Source organism: Bombina bombina, chromosome 10 (assembly GCF_027579735.1).
Source record: "Bombina bombina isolate aBomBom1 chromosome 10, aBomBom1.pri, whole genome shotgun sequence".
Lineage (NCBI taxonomy): Eukaryota > Metazoa > Chordata > Amphibia > Anura > Bombinatoridae > Bombina > Bombina bombina.
Genome location: NC_069508.1, coordinates 44,954,487 through 44,967,152, shown reverse-complemented (window position 1 = coordinate 44,967,152; position 12,666 = coordinate 44,954,487). Strand labels below are relative to the sequence as shown.

At 39.8% G+C, this 12,666-nt stretch overlaps 1 protein-coding gene across 1 annotated transcript in view; it reads left to right on the top strand.

Annotated features, from left to right (window-relative positions):
* Positions 1-12,666, top strand: part of LOC128641391 (DBIRD complex subunit ZNF326) — a 62,036-nt gene that overhangs the window by 14,208 nt on the left and 35,162 nt on the right. Inside the window, exons 4-6 of the mRNA XM_053694017.1 lie at positions 1,433-1,583; positions 10,096-10,195; positions 12,410-12,557. Coding sequence (XP_053549992.1) covers positions 1,433-1,583; positions 10,096-10,195; positions 12,410-12,557 — 399 coding nt within the window. The remainder of the gene's footprint in view (positions 1-1,432; positions 1,584-10,095; positions 10,196-12,409; positions 12,558-12,666) is intronic.

Below are 12,666 nucleotides of genomic sequence, written 5' to 3'. Positions count from 1 at the left end.
AAACTGACTAAATCATGCATTTATTTTTTTGTGTATAAAAGGCTTCTCTGGAAAGCCTTAAAAGTACTTAAAATAAAAGGAATTTCCTTAGATGGTCTAAAAGTCCAAATGGTAATACAGTTCAGCTGTTATAGTATAAATGTCAATTGGACAGTCAATGTAAAAGTAGCTGTTTGTTACAGTGATCTGTTTTAATGATATCACTTCCTTTGATATGTAGTATGTGGTGATTATAGTCAAATCCTTAACAGACTTTCTGTAGCACAAAAAGCGGATTTCCTGAGCAAACTGACTTTTCATCCCAGGGAGTGGGAACTCCATCTGGAGGTGTTCTACAGGTTAACCATCAAATGAGGGGTACCTAGAATTGGATCTGATGGCGTCTTGACAGAATGCCAAGCTTCCAAAATACCGTTCATTGTCAAGTGATCCTCAGGCCTTCCTGATAGATGCTCTGGCATATGAGACTGATGGACAGCAGCCTTCTGAGAGAATCACAGCTCATTCCACTAGGGATGTTTTTTCTTGGGCTTTCAAAAATGAAGCTTCTGTTGAGCAGATTAGCAAGGCTGCAACTTGGTCCTCTTTGCATGCTTTTTCCAAATTTTATATATTTTATACTTTTGCCTCGGCTGAGTTTTCTTTTGGGAAGTTCTAAAAGCAGTGGTGCCTTCTGTTTAGGTCTACCTGTCTTGTCTCTCCCCTAGTCAATGTCCTTTAGCTTGGTATTGGTTCCCAACAGTGATTGAAGACGCTGTGGACTCACCATATCTTGGGAAAGAACATTTGTTTATCTGTTAAATTTCTTTTCTCCGGATTTGGCGAGTTCACGGCCCCACCCTGTATTTTAAAGTTTTTTTTTTTTTTTTTTTTTTTTTTTTTTTTTTTTTTACTTTACATTAAGCCCCAGGCACCTACACCTTTCCATTTTCATTTAGTCGAATGACTGGGGATTGTGGGAAGGGGAAGGATACTTAAAAGTTTTGCTGTGGTGCTTTGCCGCCTCCTGCTGGCCAGGAGTGATTATTCCCAACAGTAACTGAGGACGCTGTGGACTCAACATATCCAGAAAGAAATAGGTAAGCATACATTTTTTTTTTTCTGTACTGATAGAATAATTGAGGCGAGGGTCATTATCTTGACAGTGAGTGTAATTTAGAATCTACCAATGTGAGTGACCTCTTTTTCCTTTTTGTATAGGTACATTGAGCTGGAGCATGAGGAAAGAGTTCCTGTAGAAGGCCTTTAGTACTGTTCCATAATGGCATCAAGCTAAAATCCCATTTCTTAATAGTATTTCACACAAGTTCAGCAAGATTTGTTGAAGTGTTGTCATATTGACATTTTTCTATTCCCAAATATTGGTTTATTGTGTAGGGATTAGATAAAAGTAAGCCATATCATCTTATAACGCATTGCTCTATAATTACAGCAAAGGGGAGGATATGCTATAAAAGCTGGAGCTGAAAGAGGTGCAAAACGGAAGAATGTGCAGCCTTCCAAGCCTTCTGAAAATCCTGTAAAGCGACAAAAAGTGGTAAAATCTGGACCAGCTCAAACTACCAAAAAAAATTCTCCACAAGGTAATGAAATACTTTCTTGCATTTTATAGTAACATTTTAGAACTAAAATAATTTTACTATTTATAACTTGCATTAAGTGCCCTTCCTATAATTGCATGTTAAATTTTAAATTTAGAGGGCTTCCCGAACATAGTGTCAAGCATTTCATACAGCCTGGGATTTCATGCTTGCTACCTATTGCTTAATTAAGCTTAAAGGGACACTGAACCCAAATTTTTTTTTTACTTACGTGATTCAGTTAGAGCATGCAACTTTCTAATTTACTTATATTAATTTTTCTCTATTCTCTTGCTATCTATTTGAAAAAAGGCATCTAAGCTTTTTTTTTTTTTGTTCAGGACTCTGGACAGCACTTTTTTATTGGTGGATGAATGTATCCACCAATAAGCAAGAACAACCCAGGTTGTTCACTAAAAATGGGCCGGCATCTGAACTTACGTTCTTGCATTTCAAATAAAGCTACCAAGAGAATGAAGAAAATTTGATAATAGGAGTAAATTAGAACATTGCTTAAAATTGCCTGCTCTATCTGAATCACGAAAAAGAAAATTTGATTTTAGTGTCCCTTTATCTGGTTAACCCATTTAGGACCATAATTGAGCTTTCTGCAGTGGTTGCCAAACTGGAATATCTCTATTCAGTCCCTGTAGCAGCCATTTTCTCACATAACAAAACGGCATAGATGAAACCATGGTAAATAAAAGTATCTGGATTCAAAATGTATCTGTTGCAAAAATAGGATGATGAGTAATTTGCATATGCTAAAAGGATCTTAGTGGCAGTCACTAGAATATGGATTCTGTAGCCTTGCCATGCAGTTTTATGCAAATATTTAATGCATTCATTTAAAATTACTTTTTAGTCCTTAAAGTGGTGGTAACTCGAAGCGTATAAAATGCTAGGATTTACCATAACTAAAAGTAGTTTGTCATTTACTAAGAAGTGTCTACCTCACCCTATATGTGAGGAAAGTAGATAGCTAAAATCAATGCCTCTGGCCAACCACTGCACAGTGCTGCTCTCCAATGAGGTGACATTTCCACCTCTAGCAATGCTAGGATATCAGTTGACATGCATGGCTATTGGTTTAGAGGTGGAAACCTCACCTCATTGGAGAGCGCTGTGCTGTTGGCAGCTGAAGCTGCTGAGTTTCTTGCGGCACATAGTTTAATATAGTTTTAGTAAATGATTTAAGCTAGTGTTTTTTTTTTTTTTTTTTTTTTTGGTAATTCCTAGCATTTGTTACATCACTAACGATGATCAACATTAAGGTGCCTTTAAGAGCAAACCATAATACTGACCCAAGACAAGTTTAGTAGTTTGCAATTGGGCTAATTTCTTTTACAAGATATGACGAGTCCACGGATTTCATCCTTGTGGGATATCGCCTCCTGGTCAGCAGGAGGAGGCAAAGAGCTCCATAGCAGAGCTGCCTAAATAGCTCCTCCACCAACCCAGTCATTCTCTTTGCCTGTTTTAGTGATAGGAAGAGGTAAAGTGAGGTGTTGGTTTAGATTCTTCAATCAAGAGTTTTTTTTTTTATTTTTAAATGGTGCCAGTGTGTACTTTTTTTCTATAGGGCAGCATCTGTAGTGATAGTCTTTTAGGCTATGGGAACTGGTGCAGTTTTAGCTTCACTGCGCCTCCCTTGCTTGTGCTGCTTTATGTGTATTGTCTAAGCGTACTAACCAAGACACTTCTACCTTCACAGGACCTCAGGAAGAGTGAACCTCTTGACACTGAGATTATCATGCTGTTCCTCAGCATGGAGGTAAGTGCAGTCTTTTATCTCTGGGGCTCTGCAGCATATCTCAGAATTTGACTGTACTCTGCCTTTGTCTGTGAAGGGTTATGGGCTCGGGTATAGGGCTTCCCCTTCTTGCATGTGTGGGTTATCATTTTTATGAAAATGGGATACCGACATGTTTAACTTCCCCAACTCATTCTGGCATGCATATTCTAGCCTAGAAGTGCTGGGAGCTGTTTGCGGTTCATTTACTGTGTTGCAACCGGCGATTAATTTATTATGTTATTGGACATGTGAAACATGGGGCTGATCGGGAGATCTAATACTCTCTATCGGACTCTGGTGTATGGCGGTACTCATTTTGTTTTCCCGGGCTATGTTGAGTACGCCCACGAAGGGAGCCTAGTCTTCGCGCGCTTCAGCTGCGCAGTTTGTTTGCTGGGGTACCGGATCGGCAGCATTTCATTACAGCTCCTAAGTCAGCGTGTGGCTGTTTATACAATTGTTTGTAGGCTCGCCGTTTTAGAGGATAGTTGGTCTGTGGAGTCGGGTATTAGCTGCAGCAGAGCTGCGGTGACTGTTCTGGGGTGCAAGTGGATTTTCTTTTATCCGGTTTAGTGTGGGATAAAAGGCTAATACCGCAACTGCATTTTTATTCAGTATCGTTCTGTGAAAACGGAGACAGTTTACCTTTAAAGACAGTGCACACGTTGTTTTTTGTATACATGTTTAGCTAATTGTCAGTTACCACACAGAATATAAAAGCTAGCTTGGTTGTGTCTAACATGGAGTATCTGGAACACACTACATGTGCTATGTGTTTAGAAGCCATTGTGGAACTCCCGGTTACTTTGTGTCCCTCATGCATTGGGAGGGCCTTACAGTGTAAAGGCCAAATTTTATTTAATAAAGATACATCTAAGAATTGCTCTCAGAATGATGAAATTCAGGGTATGATACATCTAAGAATTGCTCTCAGAATGATGAAATTCAGGGTATGCCACATCTTTCTCCCCAAGCGTCACAGCCTCTAACGCCCGCTCAAGCGACAGTGTTCCTCCACGGCGTCTGCTTCATTTACTCTGCAGGATATGGCTGCAGTTATGTAATCCACTCTTTCAGAAGTTTTATCTGTTACCAGTTTTGCAAGGCAAATGCAGCAGGAAAGAGGCCCAGGTGGTCCCTGCGACTTCTGATGCTTTGATGGCAATCTCCGATGTACCCTCCCAGGGCTCTAAATTGTGGGGGTAGGGAGAATTTATCTGAGGGTGCATTGTCTGACTTAGGGAGTGCCTTACCCCAGACAGATTCGGAAGTAATGTTTTTCAGATTTAAACTTTAACACCTCCGTCTGTTACTACGGGAGGTTTTAGTGACTCTGGACGACTGACTCTATTGTGGTCCCTCCAGAGAAATTGCGTAAGATGGACAGATATTTGGAGGTCCCTTCATATTCTGATGTTTTTCTGGTTCCTAAGAGAATTTCGGAAATTATTGCTGGGGAATGGGAAAGACCGGGTATCCCGTTCTCCCCTTCCCTATGTTTAAGAAGATGTATCCTATAGCTGACGCTGTTCTGGATTCTTGGCAGTCGATCCCTAAGGTGGAGGGAGCTATCTCTACCCTGGCTAAGCGTATGACTATCCCTATCGAGGACCGTTGTGCTTTCAAAGACCCATGGATAAGAAGTTAGAGGGTCTTAAGAAACTTTATGTTCACCAGGGGTTCCTATTACAACAGACGGCCTGCATTGAAACAGTCACGACTGCGGCTGCATTTTGGTTTGATGCTCTAGTAGAGTCTCTTAGGACTGAGACTTTCTTGGAGGAAATACAGGATAGAATTAAGGCCCTTAAACTGGCTAATTCTTTTATTACGGATGCTGCCTTTCAGATCACCAAATTGGTGGCCAAGAATTCATGATTTTCCATCTTGGCACAAAGTGCCTTATGGTTTAAAATCTTGGTCTGCGGATGTGTCCTCAATCTAAGCTCTTAGCTATTCCTTACAAGGGAAAGACCCTGTTCGGGCCTGACTTGAAGGAGATCATTTCTGACATCACAGGAGGCAAGGGTCACCTCCTCCCTCAAGATAAAACATCCAAGCAAAAGGGTAGACTGAGTAATTTTCGTTCCTTTTGAAATTTCAAAGGAGTCCCCTCTTCCACTAAACAGGAAGGGAATTATTCACAGGCCAAGCCCACCTGGAGACCCAACCGGGCTTGGAACAAGGGTAAACAACCCAAGAAGCCAGCTGCTGCTACCAAGACAGCATGAATGGGCAGCCCCCGAACCGGGTCTAGTAGGGGGCAGACTCTCACTTTGTCCATGCTTGGGTAAGGGACGTTCAGGATCCTTGGACTCTAGAAATAGTGTCTCAAGGATATCGGTTGGAGTACAAAAATTCCTTCCCCAGAGGAAGGTTTCTTCTTTCACGATTATCTGTAGACCAGATAAAGAGGCATTCTTACGTTGTGTAAAAGACCTCTCCACTATGGGAGTAATTTGTCCCGTTCAAATACAGGGGCAGGGGTTTTACTCAAATCTTTTTGTGGTTCCCAACGTTCCGACCCATTTTAGATCCCAAGAGTCTAAACAAATTTCTCAGAGTTCCATCCTTCAATATGGAGAACAATTCTTCCATTGATCCAGGAGGGTCAATATATGACTACAGTGGATTTGAAGGATGCATATCTTCATATTCCTATCCACAAAGATCACAAGTTCCTGATGTTTGCTTTTGTGGACAAACCTTTTCAGTTCGTGGCCCTCCCTTTCGGTCTAGCCACGGCACCCAGAATTTTCTCAAAGGTTCTGTGGTCTGTTAGCGGTTCTCAGGCCGCGGGGCATTGCAGTGGCACCTTATCTGGACGACATTCTGATCCAGGCGTCTTATCAACTGACAGTCTCATACCGACATTGTTCTGTCCTTTCTAAGGACTCACGGATGGAAGGTGAATCTAGAAAAGAGTTCTTTAATTCCACAAACGGGGGTTCCCTTCCTGGGAACTCTAATCGACTCTGTCCATGAAAGTCTTTTTGACGGAAGTTAGAAAGTTAAAGATTCTGAATACATGTCGATCACTTCAGTCCAATCCCTCAGCCGTCAGTGGCTCAGTGCATGGAGACTATCGGATTGATGGTGGTGGCAATGGACATTATTCAGTTTGCTTGTTTTCATCTCAGACTTCTACAACTGAGCATGCTAAGACAATGGAATGGAGATTATGCAAATTTGTCTCCTCAAATAGATCTGGATCAGGAGACAAGGGACTCTCTTTGGTGGTTATTGCCAGATCATCTGTCCCAAGGGACGTGCTTCCGCAGACCCTCGTGGGTGATAGTGACAACTGACGCCAGCCTAATAAGATGGGGTGCAGTCTGAAATTCCCTGAAGGCTCGGGATGTGTGGACTCGGTCGGAGTCTCTACTTCCCATCAATATTCTGGAGTTGAGAGCAATATTCAATGCGCTTCAGGCTTGGCCTCGGCCAAATTCATCAGATTCCAGTCGGACAACATCACGACTGTGGCTTACATCAATCAGGGAGGAACAAGGAGTTCCTTAGCGATGACAGAAGTATTAAAGATAATTCAGTGGGCGGACACTCACTCTTGTTATCTGTCTGCAATCTACATCTCAGGAGTGGACAACTGGGAGGCGGATTTTTTTGAGCAGACAATTTTCATCCGGGGGAATGGGAACTCCACCCGGAGGTCTTTGCCAACCTAATTCTCAGATGGGGCAGACCGGAGTTGGATTTTATGGCATCTCGTCAGAATGCCAAGCTTCAGAGATGCGGGTCCAGGGATCCTCAGGCCGAACTGATAGATGCCTTGGCAGTGCCTTGGTCGTTCAAAGTAGCTTATGTGTTTCCACCGTTTGCTCTCCTTCCCCAGGTGATTGCTCGGATCAACAGGAAAAGGCTTCGGTGATTCTCATCGCTCCTGCGTGGCCTCGCATGACGTGCTATGCCGATCTGGTGGACTTGTCATCTGTGCCACCGTGGAAACTTCCATTGCGGCAGGACCTTCTTATTCAGGGACCCTTCCATCATCCAAATCTAGTTTCTCTGCAGCTGACTGCTTGGAGATTGAATGCTTGATTTTTATCTAAGCGAGGGTTTTCTGATTCGGTTATTGATGCCTTTATTCAGACACGTAAGGCCTGTTACTAGAAAAATTTACCATAAGATATGGCGTAAATATCTTTATTGGTGCGAATCCAAGGGCTACTCATGGAGTAAGATTAGGTTTCCTAAGATTTTATCTTTTCTCCAAGTAGGATTGGAGAAAGGGTTGTCAACAAGTTCCTTAAAGGGACAGTTTTCTGCTTTGTCTGTTTTGCTACACAAGCGTCTGGCAGATGTTCAATCCTTTTGTCAGGCTCTAACTAGAATCAGGCTTGTGTTTAGATAAATTGCTCCTCCTTGGAGTTTAAATTTAGTTCTTAAAGGGACACTCAATCAAAATGAAACTTTCATTATTCAGATAGAGCATGCCAACAACTTTCCAATTTACTTCCATTAACTAAATGTGCACAGTCTTTTTATATTTACACTTTTTGAGTCACCAGCTCCTACTGAGCATGTGCAAGAATAAGTGTGTATGCATTTGTGAATGGCTGGCTGTCACATGGTACATGTATGCATTTGTGATTGGCTGATGGCTGTCACATGGTACAGGGGGAGTGGAAAAAGACATAACTTAAAATTGTCAGAAAAAAAATCTACTTATTTGAAGTTCAGACTAAGTGCTATTGTATTGTCTTGTTATCTTGCATTTGTTGATTATGCAAATCTACTGTGTTGACTGGTCCTTTAATGTTCTTCAAGGGGTTCCGTTTGAACCTATGCATTCCATAGATATTAAGTTATTATCTTGGAAAGTTTTATTTTTGGTAGCTATTTCTTCTTCTCGCAGAGTTTCTGAGCTTTCGGCTTTACAATGTTAACCTTATTTTTCATTCCGATAAGGTAGTGTTACGTGCCAAACCAGGTTTTCTTCCTAAGGTTGTCTCTAACAAGAATGTTAATCAGGAAATTATTGTTCCTTCATTGTGTCCTAATCCTAAGGAGGAGCGTCTGTTGCATAACTTGGACGTGGTCCGTGCCCTGAAGTTTTACTTGCAGGTGACTAAGGACTTTCGTCAATCATCTTCACTATTTGTTGTTTATTTTCTGGGAAACGTAGGGGTTGGAAGGCTTTGGCTACCTTTCTTTTTGCCTGAAGATTATCATCCGTTTTGAGTGTATGAGACTGCTGGACAGCAGCCTCCTGATTGAATTACGGCTCATTCTACTAGGGCTGTGACTTCCTCATGGACATTTAAGAATGATGCTTCTGTGGAACAGATTTGCAAGGCTGCAACTTGGTCGTCTCTTCACACTTTTTCCAAATTTTACAAATCTGATACTTTTGCTTCGTCTGAGGCTGTTTTTGGGAGAAAGGTTCTTCAAGCAGTGGTGCCTTCTGTTTAGGTTCCTGTCTTGTCCCTCCCTTTCATCTGTGTCCTATTGCTTTTGGTATTGTATCCCACAAGTAAGGATGAAATCCGTGGACTTGTCATCTTGTAAAAGAAAAGGAAATTTATGCGTACCTGATAAATGTATTTCTTTTCCGATATGACAAGTCCACGGCCCACCCTGTCATTTTCTAAGACAGGTTTTTATTTTTGTTAAACTTCAGTCACCTCTGCTCCTTGACTTTTCCTTTCTCTTCCTAACTTCGGTCGAATACTGGTTTGGGGGGGAAGGGATGAGCTATTTATGCAGCTCTGCTGTGGAGCTCTTTGCCTCCCCCTGCTGACCAGGAGGCGATATCCCACAAGTAAGGATGAAATCCGTGGACTCGTCTTATCGTAAAAGAAATACATTTATCAGGTAAGCATAATTTTCCTTTTTTAGCACTGGCAACCCTGCAAATCAGGTCATCACTATTGTCAATACCCAGAGGAAGTCTAAAAGCAAACACTTGCATTTTACAATTCTTTATACATGCAACTTGACTAATGCTATTGATGATTGAAACCGGTGAATAGCAGGCTAAGTTGCTGTAATAAGTTTGAATAATAAAAAGTGCCTAATCACTGACTCTGGTTTTCAAACCTGTCCTTTGGGCTGATTTTGATATCTGATCTGGACCACAGGTGAAATCGGTTGATTAGTAAAAGGTTATTTTTACCTGCTTACCGAAGGCAATCCTGAAAATCTGGTCTGTTAGGAGGCACAAGGACATGTTTAAAACGCATTGGTCTAAGATGAATCAAGCAAAAGCACCTGATGCCTGTCAGACTATAGGCCCTCTAATGAAATAAAGTATCATACTGCTGCTTGAAAACCTAAATTTGCTTTAAAAAAATGTACTCCCCCCCCCTCTTTTTTTTTTTTTTTTTTTTTTGTCTGAAAATTGTGGGTGTACAGATTATTCTTGTGAAGACTTTTTGTACTTCCAAATATGACCACAGCACGTTCAACTCCAAAACAATTAATGTTTTTTTTCTAACAATGAGTTGCTAGCTTTGTCAACTCCAGTAACAAGTCTGAATTGGTTTCTTCAAATTGATAACTGTCATTTAACACAGTGGTCCACGAATCTGTTAAAATTTAAGAGACTCAGTGGAATTTGTATATAGATGTATGGAGGATAACAGTTGAAAGGCAGAAGTAAAATTCTAGGTGCCAGTGGCTCCCTGGGTTTGCCAATCCCTGTTGTAGATTTTCAAATGAGAGCTTTACTTCTGTATATCAATACTTTTTATAATCTAGTGAAGAATGATGCTGAGGAAGAACGCCACACTGAACTACGGAAAGAGCTGCAGAGGCGCAAGAGGGAGAAGTACATTGAGAAATATGGTGATGGATACTGGTAAAAATGCTGATTTGTTTTGATTTTTTTTTTTTTTGCTAGTTGTTGTTTGCAGGGTACTTTATTTCAATTATATAAACATATAGTTCAATGTTAAAGTGAGTCAGAAATTGCAAACAGATTTGTTACTTATTGGTACTCTTGTAGGTTTGTTAGGAATGTGAATTGCCTGTTATCTATAATGTAATTCAGGCCTGGTACAAATTATCAAAAAAACTAAATAGTTCTTAGTTACGCTAAATACCTGACTATAGCAGGAAATCCAAATTTTACACCAGCTTTAAATTAAAAAAATTTCAACGAGTGATATCAAAAGGGCTTAAGATATTTAGATCAGTTAAGAGACACTGCTACTGGAGATTGCCGATCAATGCAAGATTTAATTCAAGAATATGGAATCTCTAACAAAGATTTTTTATTCCCCCTTTTTTCAGATACAGCATTTCCTACAGGTCCTTTTACAGGTCACAATTTCTGAAATGTTAGATCCTGTATTGACGCTTTTTAAAGCAGGGAAATATAATATAACCACACTATACAAAATGGTCATAAACCGGAAAGGCTTGGATAATGTTAAAAAAAATAGCAGAATGGTGGAAGGTCTCGGTCGATACTATATATAAAAGCTATAGGCGTGCAGATGCATCAACACTTGCCACTGCCTGGAGAGAATCACATACGAAAATTATTAGCCACATCTATATTACACTTCGCATGAAAGCATTGTGGGATAACTTAGGCACTTCTTGTCCTAAACGCAGACAATTTTTGGATGAATAAAGTTAATATCCAGCTCCAATTAAAAGATCATATATTTTTTTTTATAGATATCCATAAGGACTACACAAAAATACACTACACTTAAACACGGTAATAATGACAGCTAGGTTATTGATTCTTAAATATTGGAAATCGTCTAAAGCCCCTAACCTGTCAGAATTTATACAAAAACTTAAAAACCAACTTTTAATAGAACAGATGGATACCTCAAACTCTGAGGCACCAATCAAACACTTTCTGATTAAATGGAGGAACATTATTAATAGCCTTCCTAAAGAAATTCAAATGTTACTAATCTCGCCTTTTCGAGGTACAGAAACTTTAGAACTGGCCCTAGTGAATAACTAATTTCCGGAACTACATCTGGACTAATACTAATCATTTGGAAGTTTGCTTGCTGTGTGGATTGTGGGAGGAAGCATTTTGAGGGTCTGATTCTTGTTCCCCCCCCCCCCCCACACCTTCTCGTGAGTTTAAAAATGTAAAATCACAAACACATTGTATGGTTAAGTAACTAAGAGAATTATAGCAATTCATGAACTAAGTGTGAATTTACACATTATTACTTAAATGACTAAAAGTATCTTTGTAACTTTGTAAAAGAGCGGCTCTAATTTATTTGTCTCTTTCTTGGTTATGTTTTTTTTTGTGTTTTTGTTTTCTTTCTTTTTACATTATTGTTGTATAAATGTGCTGGATACAAATAAATATATTTAAAAAAAGGAATGTGAATTCAGTATCCAGAGGCAAACTAATGCTGAATATGGTGGCAACCAGCAGCATTTGGTTATTTTTGGAGCTGGACTTGTGAAATTGCAACACTTCGTTGTGCAAATCCAGATCTTAGTGTTGCACTTTCACAAGAAGAAATCCGGCCCTGGATTTTTAAACTGATGAATGAAGCCTTTATTTTTAATGATGGTAAATCCTAGCATTTTGAATCTCTAGGATTTACTGCCACTTTAAGCCAATTTTAAGCTATGATTAATCAATTTAACAAGTTGATTTATTGATTTGTTCAACAAATGTTGACAAAAAAATGAAACTTGCTTTGGATAGATTAACTTTAATTTCCACCCTGCTACTTCATGCCACCAGCTGGCAAAATGTTCTGTTAAGGTTAAACACAAAGCACTGCAATGTTCTCAATTGGGGCTAATTATTGATTAGTGAGACTAGTTATCTGTTAAGTAGTAAAATATAGTGCTCATCTGTTATACAGATACCTTTATTTTACCGTTGGCATTTCTAACATACTTTATGTAAAGGACATTCCTAAATTGCCTAGGATCCCTAACACTAAAACAAGGCTGAGGCTCTGGTGATGACCTGATGAATAAGATTACAAAATAGTCCAATGGAACTTCTGGCATATTTGTTTCTGTGGTGTCTTTGTGCAAGAACATGTTTGTAATAAATTCAAAATCTCTTTAGGATGGCATTCACATGTTCATTTTGCAAATTTCGATCTTTTGATGAGAAAGGCATCGATGAACATTTAAATAGTGATTACCACAAGGAAATGCTAAATCATATTCAGAAGCAAACAAAGTTTGACCAGACTGCTATTGACTTTCTTCATGTAAGTAGGATTTTTCTTTCAGTATGCTGTTGTGGCCAAACAATCCATAGCAATGTTTAACCCAAACGTTGGTGTGTATCAGATGGTTTAACAGGCAACTGACATTAAC